Source organism: Gadus chalcogrammus, chromosome 22 (assembly GCF_026213295.1).
Source record: "Gadus chalcogrammus isolate NIFS_2021 chromosome 22, NIFS_Gcha_1.0, whole genome shotgun sequence".
NCBI lineage: Eukaryota > Metazoa > Chordata > Actinopteri > Gadiformes > Gadidae > Gadus > Gadus chalcogrammus.
Genome location: NC_079433.1, coordinates 9,013,177 through 9,035,237, shown reverse-complemented (window position 1 = coordinate 9,035,237; position 22,061 = coordinate 9,013,177). Strand labels below are relative to the sequence as shown.

General features: G+C 45.9%; 1 protein-coding gene and 1 long non-coding RNA gene across 2 annotated transcripts in view; one reads left to right on the top strand and one right to left on the bottom strand.

Annotated features, from left to right (window-relative positions):
- The first annotated feature begins 5,007 nt into the window (after positions 1-5,007).
- LOC130376246 (RNA-binding motif, single-stranded-interacting protein 3-like) overlaps positions 5,008-22,061 on the top strand; it is a 173,577-nt gene continuing 156,523 nt past the window's right edge. The window contains exons 1-2 of the mRNA XM_056583467.1: positions 5,008-5,386; positions 7,530-7,718. Of these exons, the coding sequence (XP_056439442.1) occupies positions 7,545-7,718 (174 nt within the window). The 5' untranslated portion in view covers positions 5,008-5,386; positions 7,530-7,544. The remainder of the gene's footprint in view (positions 5,387-7,529; positions 7,719-22,061) is intronic.
- LOC130375430 (uncharacterized) lies at positions 9,956-20,381 on the bottom strand. The gene is made up of 5 exons (XR_008893841.1): positions 20,203-20,381; positions 17,715-17,836; positions 13,755-13,929; positions 13,521-13,619; positions 9,956-12,832 (listed from the first exon to the last, which is right to left on the bottom strand). It is a non-coding gene; the product is annotated as an uncharacterized LOC130375430 (long non-coding RNA).

Sequence of the window (22,061 nt, the reverse complement as noted above, 5' to 3'; positions counted from 1 at the left end):
AACTGTATTTAAGTCAATTCTATTCAATAATCTCACCAATAAATGCTGTCTCTTTAAAAAGAAACACATAAAAAATACATAACTTGATCCTTAAAACACATATTCAAACAATCAATTTAACTTTCTCTCTCAAGCGTGACCACACACACACACACACTCACACACACACACACACACACACACACACACACACACACACACACACACACACACACACACACACACACACACACACACACACACACACACACACACACACACACACACACACACACACACACACACACACACACACAGAGACTCTCACACAAACACACACAATTGACACATGGCATATCAGCAGGCACAGGTCTTTTGTCCTCCTTTGTTACTGCTGTTCTTGGAACATATTGCGTTTTTGTGGCATTGAAATGGGATGGTAAATAAAATGAGTATGCCTATGCAACAAATGTACATCAACTAAAACAAATCAAAAGCAACAATCTGCGTTGTTTGTTTTAACTTTTTTTACTCCAGTATATTTAATCAATTGTACTTGCCAGAAGTTGAAAAAATTTCAACATGTTTCTTCACCCCCTTTCTAATAGTTATTTTGTGTTGCTAATGAATGCCTGCAGTGTGCCAGGCTAAGGTGACTCAGGTGTGTGAGCATGCTATGCGGTGACTCAGAGGTGCTTAATCTGCCATGATGTGCACGGTAGCAGCTGGATGCAAGAGTATGTGGGGAACATGGCTGTCATCTGCCTCTAGGCCCGAGCTGTCACTCACCTCATCATACCCGTAGTGGGCGGGGTTTGAGTCATCACATGTTTTCTTTTCATTTTGTTGATTTTTTTATTTTCGTTTTTTATGACAGGTGTGATTCACAGCCACACAGCAGAAGTGTTTAATGTGCGCACACACACACACACGCGCGCACACACACACATACAAACACAGAGGCCGCCACACTCAGAAGCGTGCACACACAAACAATCTAACAAACAAGAGCGGCAAATTAAAAACACATTGAATGCAGATGGCGGAGAAGAACAACTCTTGTTGTTAAATCAAGTTTTCTTAAAATACTGCAGTCATTTTTGGGCATCGACTTAACACATTTCTGCATATTGAAAGGTCTTGGATACCTTGTCAGTGGTTCTCACAGAGACTACACAGTAGAAACTCATACAATAGAAACAACTCCTCTATTGTGGTAAACATTAGTCCTACTCTCTTCACATCAAGACTTTGTATCTACTTTAAGCTATGATTAATTATTCTGAGTACTAGTTTTACCTAGCACATGCATGTACCTACTATATGCTGCTTTAAACTTTATTTAAACAGTTGAGTTGGAATTTAAACTACAGCTGAAGTGTAGGCCTATGCCAATTACAAATAGTAATTCCAGTAAAAAAGGCAGAGGTGCTTCTTGCAGCTCTGTCTTAAAGTTATTTTTTCCTTTCCCCTTCTATATTTCTCACAATGGTTATGATTCTACCATTGACTACTATTATTATCCTTATCAGTAACAAACATCAACAAACAATGTTGCAGATGATTGGGTTGTGAATGGAAATGTGAATCATTTTATGCTCAACGAGTTTCTTTTTGTGTCAATTCCTCCACGAACAACAGGGCAGTCCTAACACTTTGGATTACATACACTTTGGATTCTATATTGACAACTCCTTTCTCAATATAGAAAGGAGTTTTTAAAAAAGAACATGCTGAACCAAAAATTACGTATGTCTTGCATCAGTCTGTCAAAATCTTAACAACTTGACACCGGCTTTTAGTGATGGCTACCGCATTTTCACAAGAAGTTGCCTCACGGTAGAACCTTTATCATGAGGTAGGCCTACATGCTACACCACCCAGCAGTCGCTCTGTTAGGTTGGCACTCCCTCTAGAGGTGACACGTGGTAAATTAAGCGACACGCGACGCACCGGCCTCGTGCTATAAAGCCAGGTTCCTGACCCCCTCTCTAGTCTTGACCTTAACCAGCAGGTTAACTGTGAGATGTAGCCTACGTTGCTGAAAGTCTCCAAAATATGTTTATACTGACCAGCTTCTCCAACAAGTCCTTCATTTGGTAAGAACATTTTTACTGTCCACTTTAGTGTCCTTCTTTAATAAAATTGAACTATGATTGTAGGCCCATATGAACAACACTGCGAAGGCAAACCTTCACCACATCCAACTGACAGGGGAAACGATGTGAACAACACTATATATATTTCAGTAGGAATAAATAATAAGAGAAAAGCAATTTAGAGGCTCATGTCTGTGCTTATCATTCAAAAGTGTAAAAGTGCCCTCTAGTGGGTGATTTTAGCACCTGCCCCGAGTCGCAACCGGAGAGGATGAACCAATTGGTCTCTTCGCGGTGTTTTCTCGGTCAGCCACACTACTGTGCTAATTGGGGGGCATTTTCCACATATAGCAGCATAACACCTAGTGTCTAACACAGTTGGAGAACATCTCTTGTTTTCCTCCAGTTTACGAGGCTGTTAATTGGCTGTGAGGTTAAAATGACCTCACTGGGCCGCTCACAGCTTTAATAGCGACAGCAAGACCCACCAAATTCCTATACACATGTGCTAAAGAAGGGACAATAAGGCGTAGGTAGGAGATAATTGAAATGGTTGGAAAACTAATGGAGCATAGCAGTGTCCTGCAGTGATACTGCTGAGGGAGCTGGGTCGACTACGTGCCGTTTACTTTATTGCAAACATGCCCTGAGGATTTCACCTTTATTTTTATTACCATTTCCCTCCAAACACTCTAGAGCAGAATATATAATAGCACACTAAAGGGGATAATATTTTTTTTAAACAATGGGACGATAAATAGCTAGTTTATGTAAATGGATGAATGTAGATAAAATGCATTGAAACAAATCATTATTCTTTTGTCTGGGGAGCAATAATCACTCACGGAATAATGCTATCACTACAGTTAGAGTAATGGCGAGCCGCAGAAATCCACCGACTGTGTACTCCTCTCTATTGATGGTGAGACGTATTTATTGTGGCTGGTGGAATCATAAGGTGACCAGGCGACCAGCTGACTCCAAGCTGGCCCAGAAAGAGAGCTTCCTCCCTGGTCCACCATGTGTTCCACCCTCCCATTCCTCTATCCATGCCTCTGTCCCCCTGCCACTCCATCTTTCCATCCCTCCCTCCCGTGACTGTCTCCCGTCGTTAGTACCCACAACCCCCTCTGGCACCTAAAAGCTCGCTGGCGGCTCCTAGAGGAAAACAATTACCGGGAAGGCGGAAAACAACAACAACATGGAAACATCTGCCCGTGCCGGCCGGGGAAGGGGGACGCGATGCCTGGGCCAGTGCGTCTCTGTTGGGTTAAACACAAGAGGCCTGGCTGCCCAGAAGCACGAAACCGGCGACCACATGGGGCCTTCCTCCTGCCTAGCATGGCCTGTACAGTAGTCGCCTGCCCGTCCACCTGCTGGTCTGCCGGTTTGTCCGCCTGTCTGTTGGCAAACGCCAGTCTGGGCGTCTCGACACAGACGAGGGACCGCCTGTTGGAGCAGTTGTTCCATTTGGGTGAATTCCCTTCTGCTTGGAAATACACGGCGCATCACCATGGCTCCACCGGTTTGAGCCGGGCAGAGGGAGGGAGGCTGGAAGACTGGGATGGAGGGAGGAGGGGAGGAGGGAAGACGGGGCAGAGGGAGGGAGGCAGGAAGACCGGAAGGAAGGGAGGGAGGCACGAAGACCAGGAGCCGGCAGAGAGGGATGTAGGAAGACCGGGAGGGAAGGAGGGAGGGAGTCCCTGAGCTGGGCAGAGAGGGAGGAAAGAAGGCAGACAGGGAGGGGTGCCAGCAGGGAGGGAGGCAGGGAGACAGGGAGGGAGACAGAAAGACGGGGAGGGGGGGGAGGAAGACGGGGAGGGAGACAGGGAGGCCTGCAGGGAGGGAGGCACGCAGAAAGAGAGGGAGGCAGGAAGACAGGGAGGGAGACAGGAAGACGGGCAGGGAGACAGGAAGACAGGGAGGGAGACAGGAAGTCCGGCATGAGGGAGACAGGGATGGATGATTCCCGATTATTTTGGGATCGACTCGTCTCTGATTCCGTGTAATGTAATTTGTGTAATCGATTTGATATGATAAATGGATCAGACCAAAATACTCAAACAAAGATTGGTACGGATAGGCATTTAAATAAAAATACACAACCTGAAAACTCACAAAAATGTATTTGATTTCACAGTTTGCAGTCGAGACCCTCGCATTAGTCAACTCCAATTTCATTTATTTTTAGAATCGATTCCTAGAATGGACGTGATGACATCAAGAATGGACTCTATCAAAGTCGACTCTATAGATTTCATGCTGTTGTGAACAATGATTGATTAATGAATGCACAAATAGCCTGGCAATTTTTGATGAAGGACTTTAGTATTTGACATTTTAGAAATGACGGCATGGCAGCATTTTTATAAATGACTCAAAATACTAAAATCGGCAGCCTTTTACTTTTAGGAGCCTGGAGTTACAGAGGACCTTTTCAACAGCCGTATATGTTGCCATCTTGTGGCTAATGTGAAATTCACTGCTTTCATTAGCTGCTACGGCACAGCTGTTTGCGGGGTCTGCAAGGCAAGGGGCAGGGTGTTGCAAGCTGTTTTCTTTTCAACCGATGGATGAATACAAGCTAACTCTTAATTAATGTATTAATGCACTTTTGTAAAAAACGATCAAACCAAAACAAACATATAGCATACATGCTATATATTTTCTAAATAGCATAAACATGTGTAAACTAAGGGATATAATATATACAATAGGCTATGTTATTGCACACACTTACTTTTCTGTCATCTATCTATATAATTTAATTATTCTGAATATTTAATATAATATTTATATATAAGTCTTTGCCTGATTTCTAACTCATACGGAACACCACATTATCACCGGGAATCATCCAACTCCTCATTCACCTACGCTGCTACATTTGATGTCACCGGTTCTACAGGAAGGGGTTGGACACCTCCTCCATGCTCGAGCTCCATGGGAACCGGAGGCTTTTGACAAGAGCTCGGTCGAACCACCGGGCGGGAGAGGGATTTGTGAAAGCTCGCGGGGACACGCCCGCCGCGATAACAGCAGTTTGTGTGGCTGGCTATGGGCTGGGTCCTACGACGAGTAGTCCGCGATGATGACTGATGGTTAAACGGTCTTTGCTGACGCCACGGCTAGTTTGGATGGAATAACTTCTCTCACGTTGTTAACTGATAACTAAACTAACTGGTTGCTTGCCTTCATCCCGACGGCTTTAGCTTCCCGGCGGCGGTGCAACACCAGCGAGATGTAAAGCAAGTTCACTACCGTATGTTGATATGCTTCTGACATAAAGAGGAGAGAAGAAGTGAGAGGTATTTTGCAATTATATACAGTCTTGCTGTGTTCGAAAGCTGTCGTAATTCGCTGTTGAAGCAAATATATCGTCCTCAAATAATATTGCCAGCAAATTGCAGGTGGGAAATTCGTGCAATTGTCACAAACGCAACTCGTTGAGTTTTTATTGGAAACTACAACGGTACATTTCAATTTAATTTGTTTAGATGTAGGCAATTCACAAAGAGGTCCACATGTAAATGCATTTGCATAAGCATCCAAGGCTCAATATGATGCAATGCAAGCCAGTGAATGCATACAGGGCAAATGACAAGCGACCTCGAAATATTTATTTATCAACCCTTCACCTATTAACCCAGTTCACCTTTGCTGACCTTTGTTTTTATTTGTGCATGATCTGGCTGAAGTGTTTTCCCCGTAACAAAAAAAAAATGCATGGGTCCTATTGCAGATGATGACGTTCTGGGAAAACAATTGCTAACTTGCGAGCTGTCACTTTGGCTGTCACTAATTATGTGGCTGTGCTGCATCGGTAACAGGCTCTGTTGAGTGTAGGCTACTGCTGTTTACAAGCCTGTTTAATATTCCAAAGCATGGGGATGCTTTGCAATAGGTCCTTGGGGCATGCATTTATTAAATTGCTCATTTCACTTGAGTGAAGAGGCAATTGACCTCATAACTTATTGATGACCTTAGAATGTGGTCATCAATACTTATGAATCCAGTCCAAAACCCTCCCCCTGTTCTAGCTTCAGACAGCCACTTTTATCATTGGGTGCTCTGTACATGTTCTTCCATCAGGGTGTTCTTCTGCAGTATGATGCAAATTCATCTTTTAACGGTTAAACAAGCAAAGCTCTGTTGACATGCATCTTTACCGGATTGACTGTCCTAAATCTAAACTCTAAAGTCTTCCTCTGTCTGCACAGATTCAAGAAACTATTTGAGAACTGTCTTAGGAAAAAACATCCTAATCACAGCCTATTGCTAAAGGGAGAATGCCGTAATAGGCATTTGTTAAAAAAAATTCTCTCAGATGTCTCTGTTGCCCTTCTTCCCATGTGACTGTCCAAAATTTAATTCCCCACACCAATGTGGGCCTGAAATCGCTAGACTAATTAGCAAAACGCAATTTGTTTGGAACCTCTCAGTTCCTTTACTAGTTCCAAGGGGCGTGATCAATGGGCGCAGACCAAAAGGCCTCTGGAAACATTGGATAGACGTATGCTGCTGCCAATCAGAGCTACGAAGTGTGGGCCACAAGCGTGGCAGGGATCTAGCCTGGTCCTACCAGACCATCGTACTCATTTAATTTGTACTGAAGTGAAATGAAAATTGAGCGGCAGTAGGTAGGAAGGTGGGCGGTGCCAGGCTAGAAGGGATCTAGTTCGTTAGCGAAAAAAAGCCTTGATGGCCCTCCAGGAGCACGCCCCTGTGTACAGTCATCATATTAATCCCGCTCCATAATAGATGAGCGGTTGTGATTGGCCCAGTTGAGAAATCTGTTTGAATAGGAAGGGGACCATTCCTCATATGCCAGAGTAAATAAAACATGAGCTCGCAGATACTTGTGGTCCAAAGGCGGTACCGTTGGACCCCTATATAAATCCTTCTCTCCAGAATCCTAGCCTCGTAGTACCACAGTACAAGTTCAATTAAGTCATAAGCAGCCCAATGGTTTGACGGGCTTGTTAACAGCACTGTCAAACAGTATCACAGGAAGCACCTGCTCGTCAACCATCCTTCTGTCTACACAAAACAATTCACAGTACAATAACAGCTACGACTTCTCTGAATCCCTCAATATGGTAATATTAGCAGGGCTGTCTTTTCTTTGACAAGGCACAAACTTTATTTTACTAACGGGCCCTTGATCCTGTGCCATCCCGCTGTGTACTGTCTTTATATGTAGACTACAAAGCAATAAGCCATATTTTTCTTTGCATTTCTTTTTTTATTGCATCTGGGCATATTTTTGCATATATGTGCCTTTGAGTACGTGCGTGGCAGTGAGCTTGATGTTTGTTTGTCCATGTGACAATTTAAAAGAACAACACCATAATGACTACACCTGCATCCATCCGCACAGAACCCTCCTCCTTTAAGCGCGCTCTCCCTGTCCCTCCTCCTTCCCTGACCCTCGCCGCTCCTCCTCTGCAGGCAGTGCTGAGGAAGATGGAAGTGCAGAGCGATGTTCAGCATCTCGAGCCGCTCCCCCCCGCCACCGCCGCCTCTCCCCCGCCGGGAGCCAATCAGCGGAGTGAGCGTGAGGAGGGACACAGGGACACCGGGGCCTCCGCCGACAGCCACAGCGAGGACACTCCAGCCAGCCAGAGAGACGAGATGAAAGTAAGACCGGCTGCTCGTCGCTGCATGTCCCCCATGGGTCCGCAGGTGTGTGTGAGTGCTATGTGTATGTGTGTGGTGTTCCCTATAGCCGTCCCCTATGCATCTGAAGGGGTTGTGTGTGTGTGTGTGTGTGTGTGTGAGTGTGTCTCCACGCTGCGTCGACATCCTGATGCCATCCCAATGCCTGATCCTGATGCGTTTCGTGATTTCCAGAGCAAAAATACTTTTAACATTTGTCCTTTAACACTTTTCTTATTTTCCTTGGTGTATCACCAAAAGCCTTAAGTTCCTGATGTACATAAAACAGCTGAAAAACTGGTGTGTTAACACTTCCAAACTGGCTGGAGGAAAGGGCCGCATTGGGCTTCTCTCGCCGCAGTGGGCCCAGAGTGCTCAGTCGGAATAGTCCGACTTTGATTTGAGAGCGTCCCGCTGTCTTTATTTCAGGATGATTCAGTTGGAAGCAAGACTTGTGAGGGATTATGCGTGTTTGCGTGACAGCCCAAGGTAAGGCTTCAAAACCGACAAGGTGAAAGTAGACAACTCCTGCCTTCCTGAAACACCCCACACATAGCAGTGACTGTAGCGTACCCTGTGGAAATAGGGTATATAACAGCCTATGCGAACACTGCAGTTTAAATCGAGATTCTTCCTGGTTCTAGTAAGGATTCTCCCTCAGCATATTTGCCCTTAGTGAAGGGCGTGTTGCTTTGGCTTGATGGCAACAGATGTTTTGAGTGTCATTCAACTGTTGTCCTTACATCCTTTCTCGTCACTGAATGGAACCATGTGAAAACAGTGGCAGGTCTTTGATCATTAGTCCAGAAGGGGAATGTGGCGCCCTGTTATGTTGCACGGACAACAGTTATAGATGCAAATGCACGGTTGTCGGGAGCACAGTTGGGAGCTGTGCATTTCAAATGGTGCTCATAGACGCCAGCGACCGGCACTCTGTGAGCCTGTGCATGCTGTTGCTCACTCTGTGAGCCTGTGCATGCTGTTGCTCGTATGTTTGTGACTCTCAAACACGCCCGCCCTCTACAGCACCTCCTCTCTAGCACTCGTCAATCTCCAATACGTCAGTCATGCCTGTTGGGTTAGAGCTTGAGAGGTATCCTAGGAGAGGCCGTATATAGGTGTCCCATCAGAGCCCGGATAGGGATTAATGCTACAGCAAACATTGCCTATAAAGGGAGGAAAAGGAAACCATTACCGGTTAGCTCTGACCTGGCCTTAATAATAATAATAATAATTCATTATATTTATATAGCGCTTTTCAATGACCCAAAGACGCTTACAGAAGGGGGGGACCTAACTCACCACCACCAGTGTGTAGCACCCACTTGGGTGATGCACGGCAGCCAATGTGCGCCAGAACGCTCACCACACACCAGCTTGAGGTGGAGAGTGAGGGAATTGAGGAGTCAGCCAATTGTACAGGAGGATTATTAGGGGGCCAGATTGAATGAGCCTGGTTGGGCCAGGACACCGGGGAAACCCCTACTCTTTGCGATAAGTGTCCTGGGATCTTTTATGACCACAGTGATGAGGCCTTGTGTTTCATGCAAGCGAGTCTGCACATGCAAATCCTGACTTGAATAGATATTAAGCTTAATTTAGATGTCCATACTTACTCAAACGTTATCTTTCTAATGATGTGTTATGTTGTACTATCTGACAGGATAACAGGCTATAAAAGATGATTTGGGCCATTGGATTTAAAATACAAGACCAGGGTTTTTGCGTGTGCAGAAGTGAATGTGTTTACTTGCATGTGTATGTGTGTGTTTATAAATGCGCATTTGGTTCGCTCAATTCAGCAGAGGACAGGGGCAACGACACCTCTGGTACTATATCCACAGACCGGAGCCGTGGCTCAGCTGGACAGCTGGCGGCGCACGGGGCGGGCTACGTGGGCCGGTGCGTTATCGATTTGTTTAGAGAGTTTATTCATCAGACTGTCATTGCTGGAAGCGACCCAATGTAATACCCCTTGTTAAAAGGTTGGCTGCCCCTGGGCCGTCCGCCTGTTTATTAGCTATCTATCATACTGGGAGAGAAGGAACACATAGACTCCTGGCTATCTCGCTGTATGATGTGGTGGTGGTGGGGGGGGGGGGGGGGGGGGGGGGGGCTAGGGGTCAGCCATATGAACCAGAGTAACCAAGACGCTTGAACCCGACCACAGAGATCGCACGCAACTTTGTTTATTGCATTTGACATTTCTGATGGCTGAATTTAGGAGACAGAAATTAAAATGTTTCTCACCACAGTCAGTGGAGTCTGGTGGTGTTATCCTTTTAAAGATGGAAAACTTTAAGATAAGATTAGACTGCTTTAAGATACTGGTCCAGGTTCTTTCTAGGTTCCTTAATAACCATGGTGCACTTGAAGATCACTTAACACCCATTTGCTCCAGTTGAACACTTAAGGAGCCATGTGTTTGCTGGGCAAATGTAGAAAATAAAACTGAAGTGACTAGTCTCTAATACACAGAGATGGAGAGAGGGAGAGTGCAACATGAGGTAGAAACTATTGGTTTATTTATTTTTGATGCTTTTGGACATTATTTCTCATAAGCTATTTTTGATGATATGATGACTAAGTTCGGCAAGGAATTTAGGGTTCTTAAGACACATAGAGAACAGATTGTACATACTAGTTTAATGATCCCTGGCAGTAATTATGGCAATAGCAGCAAATTCATTTTCAGTTGGCAACTTTATATTGTTCTACTTCTGAATTATAACCAAAGAATCTGTGAACTTATGAATTTAGTATTTTTACTTGTATGTCAACAGCTATATTTCTTGAGGGCCTTAATCAAGTCGTATCAAATGGTCCAAATTTGATAAACCCTCTGTTATGTGTCGAAAATGGACTCGTGCCTCAAATAAAAAAAGAAGACTGCAAGCGCTTTCTCCGTGCCCTTCACGCCCAGCTAGGTCACCCAGGACAATCATCTTGGAGTTTAGCTCAATGAGATTCAGCTTCCCTGTTGTTGTCAGCCTGAAGTGCTACACAAGAACAATGGCTGCTAAATGAATACCAATCTAAGAATCAAGTGAGGTCTGTAACCTCAGCCAAGTCGGACTAAGTGGATAGAAGGACTGATTTTCTTTGAGCCAGAATACACTTAAGAGTACATTTTACAGCGGAGATGGCGGCAGGCAGACATGAAACAGCGCTCAGAGTGCTGCTACTTATCGGCCCTCATTTATTCCATGTAATGAAATATTAGCAAATAGTTTGATGGCTGTCATTATGAAAGAAGTATTACCAATTCTAAACCACTATTTTAAATTCAAGTGCAGAGTTCAAGTGTAAACTTCCGATATCTTTGTTGAAGAATTAAGTGGAGATGCTTATATGCATGCAGCACAGAAGTTTGCTTCAAGCTGCCTCTAGGGCTGAGTGAGGCTGCACACTTGTTTTTGAGCAATCAATGTGCAACAGGTTAAACCAGTGCGTGTGTGTGTGCGGTAAAGGGGATGGGGAAGTGGGACGTGGCACTAGGTATTTTCTCAGGAGACTTTCTTGATACGTGCAGGCATTAGGCAGGCAACTAGCAATGCAAATAAAATTGTGTATTGATCCCAAACTTTATTGGAATTGAAATGCAATAACAGACGTGAATATACTTTAATGTAATATTTGAAATGTGCTGACAGCCGCTCTAGCAACTTAAACCGAGCATGGGACCACAACACATCGTGATGTTATCCACATAGTCCACAGGTTGAGAAATATAAATACGAAACTCAACAAGTAAACAAAAGTACTCAAGCTTTTATATCTGCCTCTTGGAATACTCTTTCGCTAGGATGCAAACAAGTCCCTGTAATGTGCCGCTTGCGGCTCACTTCCTGCGCAATGCACCATGGACGTTGTAGTGAATTGACAATATTATAAAAGTAACATCTGTAGTTTATTCTGACCTTTTTTTTTTGGAAACAATTTGAAAGGTTCATACACTAGGATAACACTATCCTAGTGAGTAACACTGAGTTATTAAAAAATGATGCTGTGCTGGTGGAACGTCCCTTTACGATTCGACCTTGAGTTTTATATGTAAGCCTCCCCTTGGCCCCTGGCCCTCACCCTGACCGGTGTTTTCCATCAATAGCTCTCCACCACTAATTGAAGTACCTGCACTCCAGCCCCATCACCCTCAGGGATTCAGATTCAGATCCACCCTGCGCCCACGCCGCAATAGGCCGAGCTCATTATTGAGCCATGATTGACTATGCAGAAATCTAGCAGATCGGTGACACCCACTGGCCTGTAAATGCTGATTTGAGAAATATTTCTCTAATTGGTGTCATGGCGGACCGTTGACCTCGAACTCATTAACGGCAGCGGAAGCCCGAAGAAGATAGAGGTATGCAAGAAGTCTCATTGCTCACCTAGGAGTAATAATGCTGATCTGAGCACTTTGTTTAATCACTGTCCTCTATTTTAAGGATGTGTTTGGTTTGTGCTTACGTGAGGGCACGAGTTAGCTAATGGCTTTAGGACTGCATAGCTTCTTGCACGCATCTCCACGACTGTCCATGTTTCGAGAAAGGTGGTGTTGTATTCTTTGGCCTATTAAGAGTTAATCCATAAACTATTAAGCATAGCATCTGAGCTTAATCCTTACACCAGGGATCATGTCTGTGTTGTATTTGATTTATACAGACGGAAACCTAGATTGCAGCAAAATAGGGGCTAGCTTTTACGTCTATAAATGAAAATGCCTTGCATTCTTTTCAATTAGCCTTTTGGAAGTGACTTGAGTTTTTCAGATGGATTTGGAAATTGTTTGGCAGACTTAAACTGAATCTGAGTGAGATCTGCGTGTTTGCACGGTGATGTAGTCGTGTGTGTGTGTGTGAAGTGAAGTTGCTGAGCGTGTAACTTTGCTGACCTTATGCAACATCTCTGTCCAGATGTTTTTAGGAGAGACTGGGCCTAATGACTTCTGCAAATGCTTGCCCTGGGTTCTCCATCATGTTGGCTGTAATAATTATAAAAAGCAGATGGCCTCCACCTTGTCGGGAAATTTGTCTTCCGTCAGGAGGAGTCTTCTTATGGTGGGTGAAAGGCTTCGATGGAACTGCATATCCACAATGCTTTTCAGATCAAAAAAACAAACAAAAGCACATTGTTGGAAAACATAAACACAAAAGCCATTACACAGTTGAGAAAAATGCAAATGTAAAAAAATAAAACTGATGTTAAAAATGAAACGGACGACTATTATTGTCGGCTGACTATTATTGCCTATACTTGCGGAAGAAGAAGTTTCTTTCCCGTTTGAGAAGTTTTATTAGAGATTACAATGAAGGGCTTTTTTGTCGCATTTGGGGATTCAACCTCCACTCTGAAACGGTGTTCGGCAATTAGTGCGGCAAGAAAATCCTGTTATTGTATGAAGCCGATAAGCCTGGTACAAGTGAAGGTAACATTTCAAAGATTATACAATTTCTTTTTAACTCTATTCCGTTGTTTCACATCAAAATGATTTCCGGGAATTTTCTAGATGTATTTTTCATTAATTACTGTCCATTCTAATACCATGAAATTGGTAAACGCTTGTATGCTAATAAAAGTAATCCACTCCAAATCTGGGTTGCTAGTCAGAATATTTATGGATCATTGGGCTTAGCTTCTTTTTTTTCATTATCACAGCTGTGAACGGGTAACATTAATTATTTCTTCTTTCGTTGTGCAGGGTGCCACTGTCACATCGTTTCATGCACATTTTCCCACAATATATGTTCCCCGTTTGTAAAATGTGTGCGCTTGGGGATGACATACATGACTTTACCATCCGGAGTGGCTGGAGTGGAAGACCTGGGCAACCTAAGAGCCGCTCCAAAACCCCTCCATCCACAGCTTCACACGGATACCTCACTCCTATGGAACAGGGACAGGGGTCACGCACACACACGCACGCACGCACGCACGCACACGCACGCACACGCACATGCACACACACACACACACAGAGAAAGATTACCTCTCTGATAGCTAACAGGCCAGAATAATTACCTTTGGCTTCCTTGTCCACCCACACTCTGGCTTTGAAGTAGCATCCATCCTCGCTGCTGCCTCAGCTCTAACAAGCCTCGGCGCCGTCGATCCCACGGCCCTCCTCCACGTATGGATATGAATGGTGGGGGGCAGGGGGGCGTGGGATGGGGGCTTGAGGCCAGGGGTCTTCATCCTGGAGGGTGAGGGGTTAATCAGCTGCATACTCCCACCTGAGGCCTCCCATCCCCCCACCCCACCCGCCATAGACTTCCACCAAGGCACAGGATAATCAATCCGACTGCATGCTGGATCATGCCGACATCACAATGCTTAAATGATGCTAATATGCATATATCATTGCAAATTACACTGTCTTGCACAGAGGATGAGCGTGTCTGCTATTTCCAGCATACCTAACAGCTAGGGCTGGTATTAAAGAGTAGAAGAGAAGTATTAGACTAATGCCTACGATGGCCTTGAGCACTGAATGATAACCAAACGATTTCCTTTCATTATGTCGAAGGAACAGCAAGGGCATCAAAAGGTCTTCTTTTGTGTAAATGAGAGATATCTAACAAGGATTCTCCATCCTGCCGTGCAGTGGAGTTAAATGACCCAGAATGGGGAGTTTACCAGTCTCAGATCCGGTGAGATATCTCTATCCTTTGACAGCATGAAATGTTCTCTTCCACTGTGCCAGACTATTTTCCGTAAAAGAAAATATATTTGTAGCCGGTGGCTTTGCAGATCGCTGAGACGCAAAAATGAGTCAAAAGCTATTTGGATGACAATGCCAGGGAGATGTCTCTTTCACAGTCATACCATCTTCAATTTTATTCCACGTTCTTTTTTTTGGGTTCATATTTTACCAGCAGCAGATTGAGCAAACAAACAGAAGATTAAAACATTTGTAAAAAACTAATTAAAATAGGAAGCATAAAGCCCTTGTTTTACATAATGGCTTTTTCCTGGCAGGGTCACATTTTGCCGTAATGATTTCATTGCGCCTGTGCTGTTCCATGCGTTCCTTCACTCCTCGTCCCAGAATGTGTTGCAGTGGACTGAGAGGGACGGGCCATGCTTGCCCTGCACAGAGCTGGAGGTAATGGGGTTAGTGTATGGTTTACTGATCGTGATCACGCCTTGGGCCATGATCTGTATTAAGGACGGATAAACAGATTAACGGCATGACAAAAGGGCAAATTACTTTTAGAAAGCCTTCACTCCATTTTTTTTGGGACAGTCGAGATCTGTAATGGATATCTACAGTAATATAATGGTTTCTGTGTGCAGTGTACCGTATCTTTGAATCAAATCATATCTTTAAACCTCATGCCAGTTTAAAAAATTATTGTTAATTTAAGCGTTTGTTCTAAATGGTTGTACACTCACCCGTTATATTCAAGCACTACATTTTTGGCAACTTTTTTGTCAAGCAATTCTAATTGTAGGTGTTTAAATGTCGTTGAGGCAAACTGTGATAAATAATTACCCTGGTATTTGTAGACAGATTATTTCCGTTCCCGGTTGCTATTTTAGTGCACATCTTCATATTGTCATATAAAAGGCAATGGGAGGATCAAGCATGCCAACGGTACTTCTTCGAGTTGCCTCTTTCTGGTCTCTTCCTCTCTTTCATTTGCCTACTCTGTCATTGGTCCACATTACTTTATTTTGCTCCCTCTTAGAATATCATGGGCAAATCAAAACAGGCACATTGTCAATTTGATTGAGATGCACATGCATAAACAGGTGCACACACACACACACACACACACACACACACACACACACACACACACACACACACACACACACACACACACACACACACACACACACACACACACACACACACACACACACACACACACACACACACACACACTCATGCCCTTGCTTACGCACACACACACACTCGCAGACTGCCAGCGGACCACTGCAGACCTTATTAGCCGCTGTCACAACATATTTATCCCTCCTATATTTCTGCGCGGCGTTTCAGGCAAAAGGTGGCTCTCAGCTGCAGGGGCCGGCGTCTCCCCTCACGGTTTTCCACCCTCCCTAATGGAGAGCGATGGCAGCCGGGGCCGGAGCCACCTTCAGTACACATAGCCTCCGTCCAGACGTGGGCGAGGTCTGCCCTCTGAACAGCCTGGCTGTCAGCTCGCCTTACCGGGCCGGCCTGCCCGCTGAGAGCGGGTTACAGGGGATCAGGACTCGCGGGAGAGTGTGGCTCGGTGGTGAGTCACGGCGCCGGTGACACTTTGCTTTGATGGGATCACCTGCCGGCTCCTAATCCCCCCCCCCCCCCCCCCCCCCCGCCCTGTGAACAGCGCTACCACCCCCGTCCACAGCCACCCCCTGGGTCATCGCTCACAGCCGTTCGCCCCGCACCGCCCACGTGTCCACCAGCCCACCTCTTTTCTACCAACCACCTCCCCTTTAATGTGCACACAAGCCCCCCCATCTCCACAGTGGCACCCTGCACGGTCCACACCACCCCCTACACACCCTACACACCCTGCACTGTCCACACCACCCCCTACACACCCTGCACGGTCCACACCACCCCCTACACACCCTACACACCCTGCACTGTCCACACCACCCCCTACACACCCTACACACCCTGCACTGTCCACACCACCCCCTACACACCCTGCACTGTCCACACCACCCCCTACACACCCTGCACTGTCCACACCACCCCCTACACACCCTGCACTGTCCACACCACCCCCTACACACCCTGCACTGTCCACACCACCCCCTACACACCCTGCACTGTCCACACCACCCCCTACACACCCTGCACTGTCCACACCACACCCTACACACCCTGCACTGTCCACACCACCCCCTACACACCCTGCACTGTCCATACCACCCCCTACACACCCTGCACTGTCCATACCACCCCCTACACACCCTGCACTGTCCACACCACCCCCTACACACCCTGCACTGTCCACACCACCCCCTACACACCCTGCACTGTCCACACCACCCCCTACACACCCTGCACTGTCCACACCACCCCCTACACACCCTGCACTGTCCACACCACCCCCTACACACCCTGCACTGTCCACACCACCCCCTACACACCCTGCACTGTCCATACCACCCCCTACACACCCTGCACTGTCCACACCACCCCCTACACACCCTGCACTGTCCATACCACCCCCTACACACCCTGCACTGTCCATACCACCCCCTACACACCCTGCACTGTCCATACCACCCCCTACACACCCTGCACTGTCCACACCACCCCCTACACACCCTGCACTGTCCATACCACCCCCTACACACCCTGCACTGTCCATACCACCCCCACATACCCTGCACTGTCCATACCACCCCCTACACACCCTGCACTGTCCATACCACCCCCTACACACCCTGCACTGTCCACACCACCCCCTACACACCCTACACACCCTGCACTGTCCATACCACCCCCACATACCCTGCACTGTCCATACCACCCCCTACACACCCTGCACTGTCCATACCACCCCCACATACCCTGCACATTCAATACCACCCTCATCTGGCCTTTAACTGGCAACACCACCCCCCCTCTGCAGCCTTGTCAACACCACCCCCCGACCCCCCCCCCCCCCCCCTCTGCAGACCCTGCACTTTCCACACCACCCCCACACCAACACCCTGCAAAGTCCACACCACCCTCCAACCACATCCTGCACTGTCCACACGATCCAGCGAGCTGGTTGCTTCTGGCAGCTCGTAATCCACACTTGTGTTTACTGTAGTTGCGTTTTCCTGGGTTGTTGAGCAGTTGGCACCCGGCTCTGAGCCTTGGCAGGCTTGTGTGTGTGTGTGTGTTAATGTGTGTGCATATAAGTTTGTGCGTGCATGCCTGTGTGTGTGTGTGTGTGTGTGTGTGTGTGGCCTGCACGCTAGGTCACTTGCATCTGACTTGGCATGCCGCTGCGGAGATCTCACGTTGTGATGACTGAGCAGTCAACAGAAAGGTCAAAAAACACTGGAGGACAGTCGCTCCCAAGCAGATCCTAGCATCGTGTGCCTCCAGCCGCTAGCAGCACATTCCTTTTTCATCATCCCACCTAAAGGAAGAAGGTTGAATGTCACACTGAGGAAATATGTTAAACAGTCTCATTTGGGACGGATGTACCTCGTGATTTAGCTGATCACGCTGGATTTAAAGGTCATACAACTATTGTAGTATACAACTCTGATTTTCTCTATATATATATATATATATATATATATATAACTCTTCTCTCTGCTTCAAGAGGAATGATAATGATTAACGACTTGTTTTGATTTGCTGCACATTACCATTTTCTTCCCAGCATTATAGTAATCCTCTACATCGGGTGAACATTTGAGAGCTAATACCCCTACCCTGACCCACCCAACCTCATTAATTACAGTATTCCTTCTGATATTGTGTCGTCTGCACACTTAGCTATTGGAAATATCTTGCAAACAAAGGAACCTAGATATTGACATCAGACTTAGCCTGCAATCATGCTCAGAGCCAGAATGTGAAGGCGTTTACAAGCTGCTATGAGCTCGAGGTAGTGTAAGAACACACCTGTTGTTTGTTAGCTAACACACATTTTCATGTACTAAATGTTTAGTGGCCTGCTTAAGATTTGTGTACGTTTTTGATGAGCAGCCATAATGTTGGCACCCTGCAGCTCTGGGCTGGCGTTCGCCCGACGCGAGAGGCTGACCTCAGCTCTGTTCCCTCTTCGTCAACAGATGCCGTGGTGCTTATTCTCGACGCGTACGCTCAAATATTTACATCGAGACAATCTGTTTCCATTCAGATATGCAGTTCGATTGAGTACAATCAAGCCCTCCATCCCTCAATATTGTCGTGTGTTTAAATAAGACTTGGCGGCAGATCTCGCTGAAGATCTTGATGAGGCCGGTTGATGCCGTAAGAACGGTGCGAGAGAGAGTGCTTTCACACCGCTTTATGCAAACTCATCTCCATGGAAAACGTCTGAAATAGAGCCCAGAAACTGTGAAGCGTGCAACTTATTCATCTGTTCGTTCATATTTCTCAGGTGCTGAACGTAAAAACAATCTTCAATTGGACTAGTTTCCAGGGCGGTAACGATAAAATTGCATAACTGCCAGTTTACACAGAGAGACTTTTTACTGGCCGTCATATTTTAGGACATTATAATATATTATGCAAGTCATTTTCTCTGACACGTAAGGTACAAGTTGGCTGTTTCATGCTTAATTTCTTGTTATTTGTATGATTTACTTAACTGGCCCAATCATTTGTATTCACAAGAAACAGCAAGACATCAAGTGTTCCATCAACCTTTTGCACAAAACAACCCTTTTTTTTAGAAAGCAGAGCGAATAATAGTCCCAGAATCCAAACAGCAAGAAAACGTAGTCAATTATTATAATTAGGATTCCTGTTGGTTTGTATTTCCAACCCCATAACCCTGCACGTACCATATGGTATGGTTTCAATGCTTGGCGTGGTGCCTCTGCTTCCACTTCTAGACGGCGAGCTAAATGCTAACAGTCGGCTGGCGTACACACCGGGGTGCCATTAGGGCAGAACACCACCTCTGCTGTGATAACGAGAAGTAACGCCTCGGTCACGTCGCCGCAGCCGTACATACATCTATATTATTCACACCTTGTTAGACGGCACCGCCGCCCCTATTATCCGTAGCAGTTAGGCTGTGACGGCTGCTCGCTCATTAGCACCGCTGATAAAGATAGAAGCTGATTACCGGACTAGATGGTAAGACACTGGAGGTCTTATTGGAGCTAAGAAAGAAAAAAGCGCGGCAGGGGAAGAGTCGTGCTGAGCTGGGCTGTGCGGCACCATTGTTTCTTCAAAGAGATAATAGAGCAGCATAAAAAAATACATTATCAAAGGGTGGCGTGCTGCGTGTATGTGGGTCAGCAAACTTTATCCCTGTAATGCTGTGAAAATGAAACGGTAATTGACGTTCCATCCCCATTGCTAATTGGTGAATTGTTAATGTTTTTGTGTGTGTGTGTGTGTGCGTGTGTTTTTTGTGTGTTTTCTAGCATGTGTGATTGAGTTAATTAGTTAAACCACCATTACACTTAAAAAGGCATTACTGCTGTTCTTTTATGAAGGCTTTAATCAGTGCACTGCTGGGAGTGCGTGGTAATTAAGATATTTCTGTGTTATTAAGTATTATTAGTCAGCTTGTTGTATGAATTGTTGCTATTGAAACGCATAGTTGACTGGTCTCCGGTGCTTTGTTCGCTTTACGATATTAGGGCAGAGAGCCTTACGGCGTAATTAGAGTGTATATGTCAGTAATCCACTTCATGAGGGATTTTCATTTAGAAACGTTTCATCATTCACCACTCATGCCTTTACACTCAAGTTTCATTTGCATATCATGCAGCAGTCCAGGAACCAGATCGCCTGCAGATCCATGCCATGCTTTACCTTCTGTTCTTCACTCTGTTGCTTGGTCCTCCTTTGCAATGGCGGCATGTAGGACCCGCAGGGCGTTTCTTACTTAATTTTGCCCTCTTTGTTTATTGATACGATTACATTCCCTGTGCTGCTGCCTTGCTGACCCCCCATGGCTTAGCCATAGCCCTCGGTCAGGGGATTTGAGTAAGACTGATAATGGTGGTAATCACTGTACTTAGGAGACCTCAACGAGGGGGGGGGGGAAGAGAGAGGGAGAGAGGGAGAGAGGGAGGGAGGGAGGGAGAGAGAGAGAGAGAGAGAGAGAGAGAGAGAGAGAGAGAGAGAGAGACTGTTCCTTCTCTTTAGATATGAAGTAAGCTATTTTTAGGTTCTGAGCGGGGCGGGGGGGGGGGCTGTTGGATCAATGTCTCTGTTGTTTCTAATCTCTTGCTCTAGATTCCTTTTGGACCGTATAGTGTGGCAGTGAGCCTCTGTACTTGAATGGACTCCAAGGTCACCGTAGATGCTGATATGATGTAAAACACATGTGCAACTGTTAAAATGCATTCATAAATAGAAGACGGGGATTACTTTGTACTCTCAACACCTGCACTATATTTCTATTTTCTGCTGCTTGGATGTCAGGTACAATGCATCACGTTATATTGCATTACTTTATATCACATTACATCATTGAGCAGAGGCTTTTATCCAATGAGTGACGACTTACAAAAAAACACATTTCCCGGTCGTAGTTAAACCCCAAACCCGCTCACAAGAGGCAGACCCAGACGGGACACCCAAGGTAGGCTACGGGTCCCACCTTCCGCCTTGTAATGGGTCTCATGCATGCACTCCTGTGATCAGCAGCTTTCCTGGCACTGCAAATATCAATCCGTTTACTTGAATGCTCCACAGCTGAGGGGAATAGTTTCATGTGGGGAGAGACTAACCTCCAAAATGTTAATCAATGACATGCGCTAAGAGACATGCACGTTCAGCCTCTGGAGCGGATGAGCACTCGGGCATTGGAGAAGGACATGGATTGGGATTGCGTGCTTCGTGTGAGATGCAGGAGGCTAGGTGACTGGCCGAGGGTAAGCAAATCTAATTTGCAAAATGCCCTCTTCCTCTCTCCAAAAAATAATAAGCTCTCTCGATAGGCAGCTGCAGAGCCAGAGGCTTTAGCTATTCTCTCTGTCTATTTTTCTCTCTCTGTCTCTCTGTTCCTCTTTCTCTCTGTCTCTCTTTCTCTCTCTCATTTTCTTTCGATCTCTTTCAATCTCTCTTTTTTTCTCACCACACACACACACACACACACACACACACACACACACACACACACACACACACACACACACACACACACACACACACACACACACACACACACACACACACACACACACACACACACACACACACACACCTGTGGCCTTAGAGTACGACACACGTTCCACGGTGACACAGCAAAGTACATCCTGTTATGTCACCGACTGGTAATCCTCCACCATGACCCCGAAACCTAAAGTCACATCCCAATCAAACCTCCACGGCCGGAGGATCACGGTGATCCAGTACTAAACGACTAGAAATACCCAGCAGGGCCCAGTACACATTACTGCCCGGGGTTTACTTCAGGTGGTTGCCTTCGCGGTGAATCAGTGTCAGCCATCACTCAGGGTTACAGTGTATTATGGTTGGAAAGAAAGCAGGCCTTCAGGTCAATGTGGCTAATGTTCTGCACAAGGGATGTTTAGCCTGCTGCTAACCTCTTGCTCTCCCTGTTGTTCTCTCTCTCTCCCTATCCCTCTCTGTCTCTGTCTCTGTCTCTCTCTCTCTCTGTCTCTCTGTCTGTCTAACTTGAATACAGGCTCACAATCAGTGTT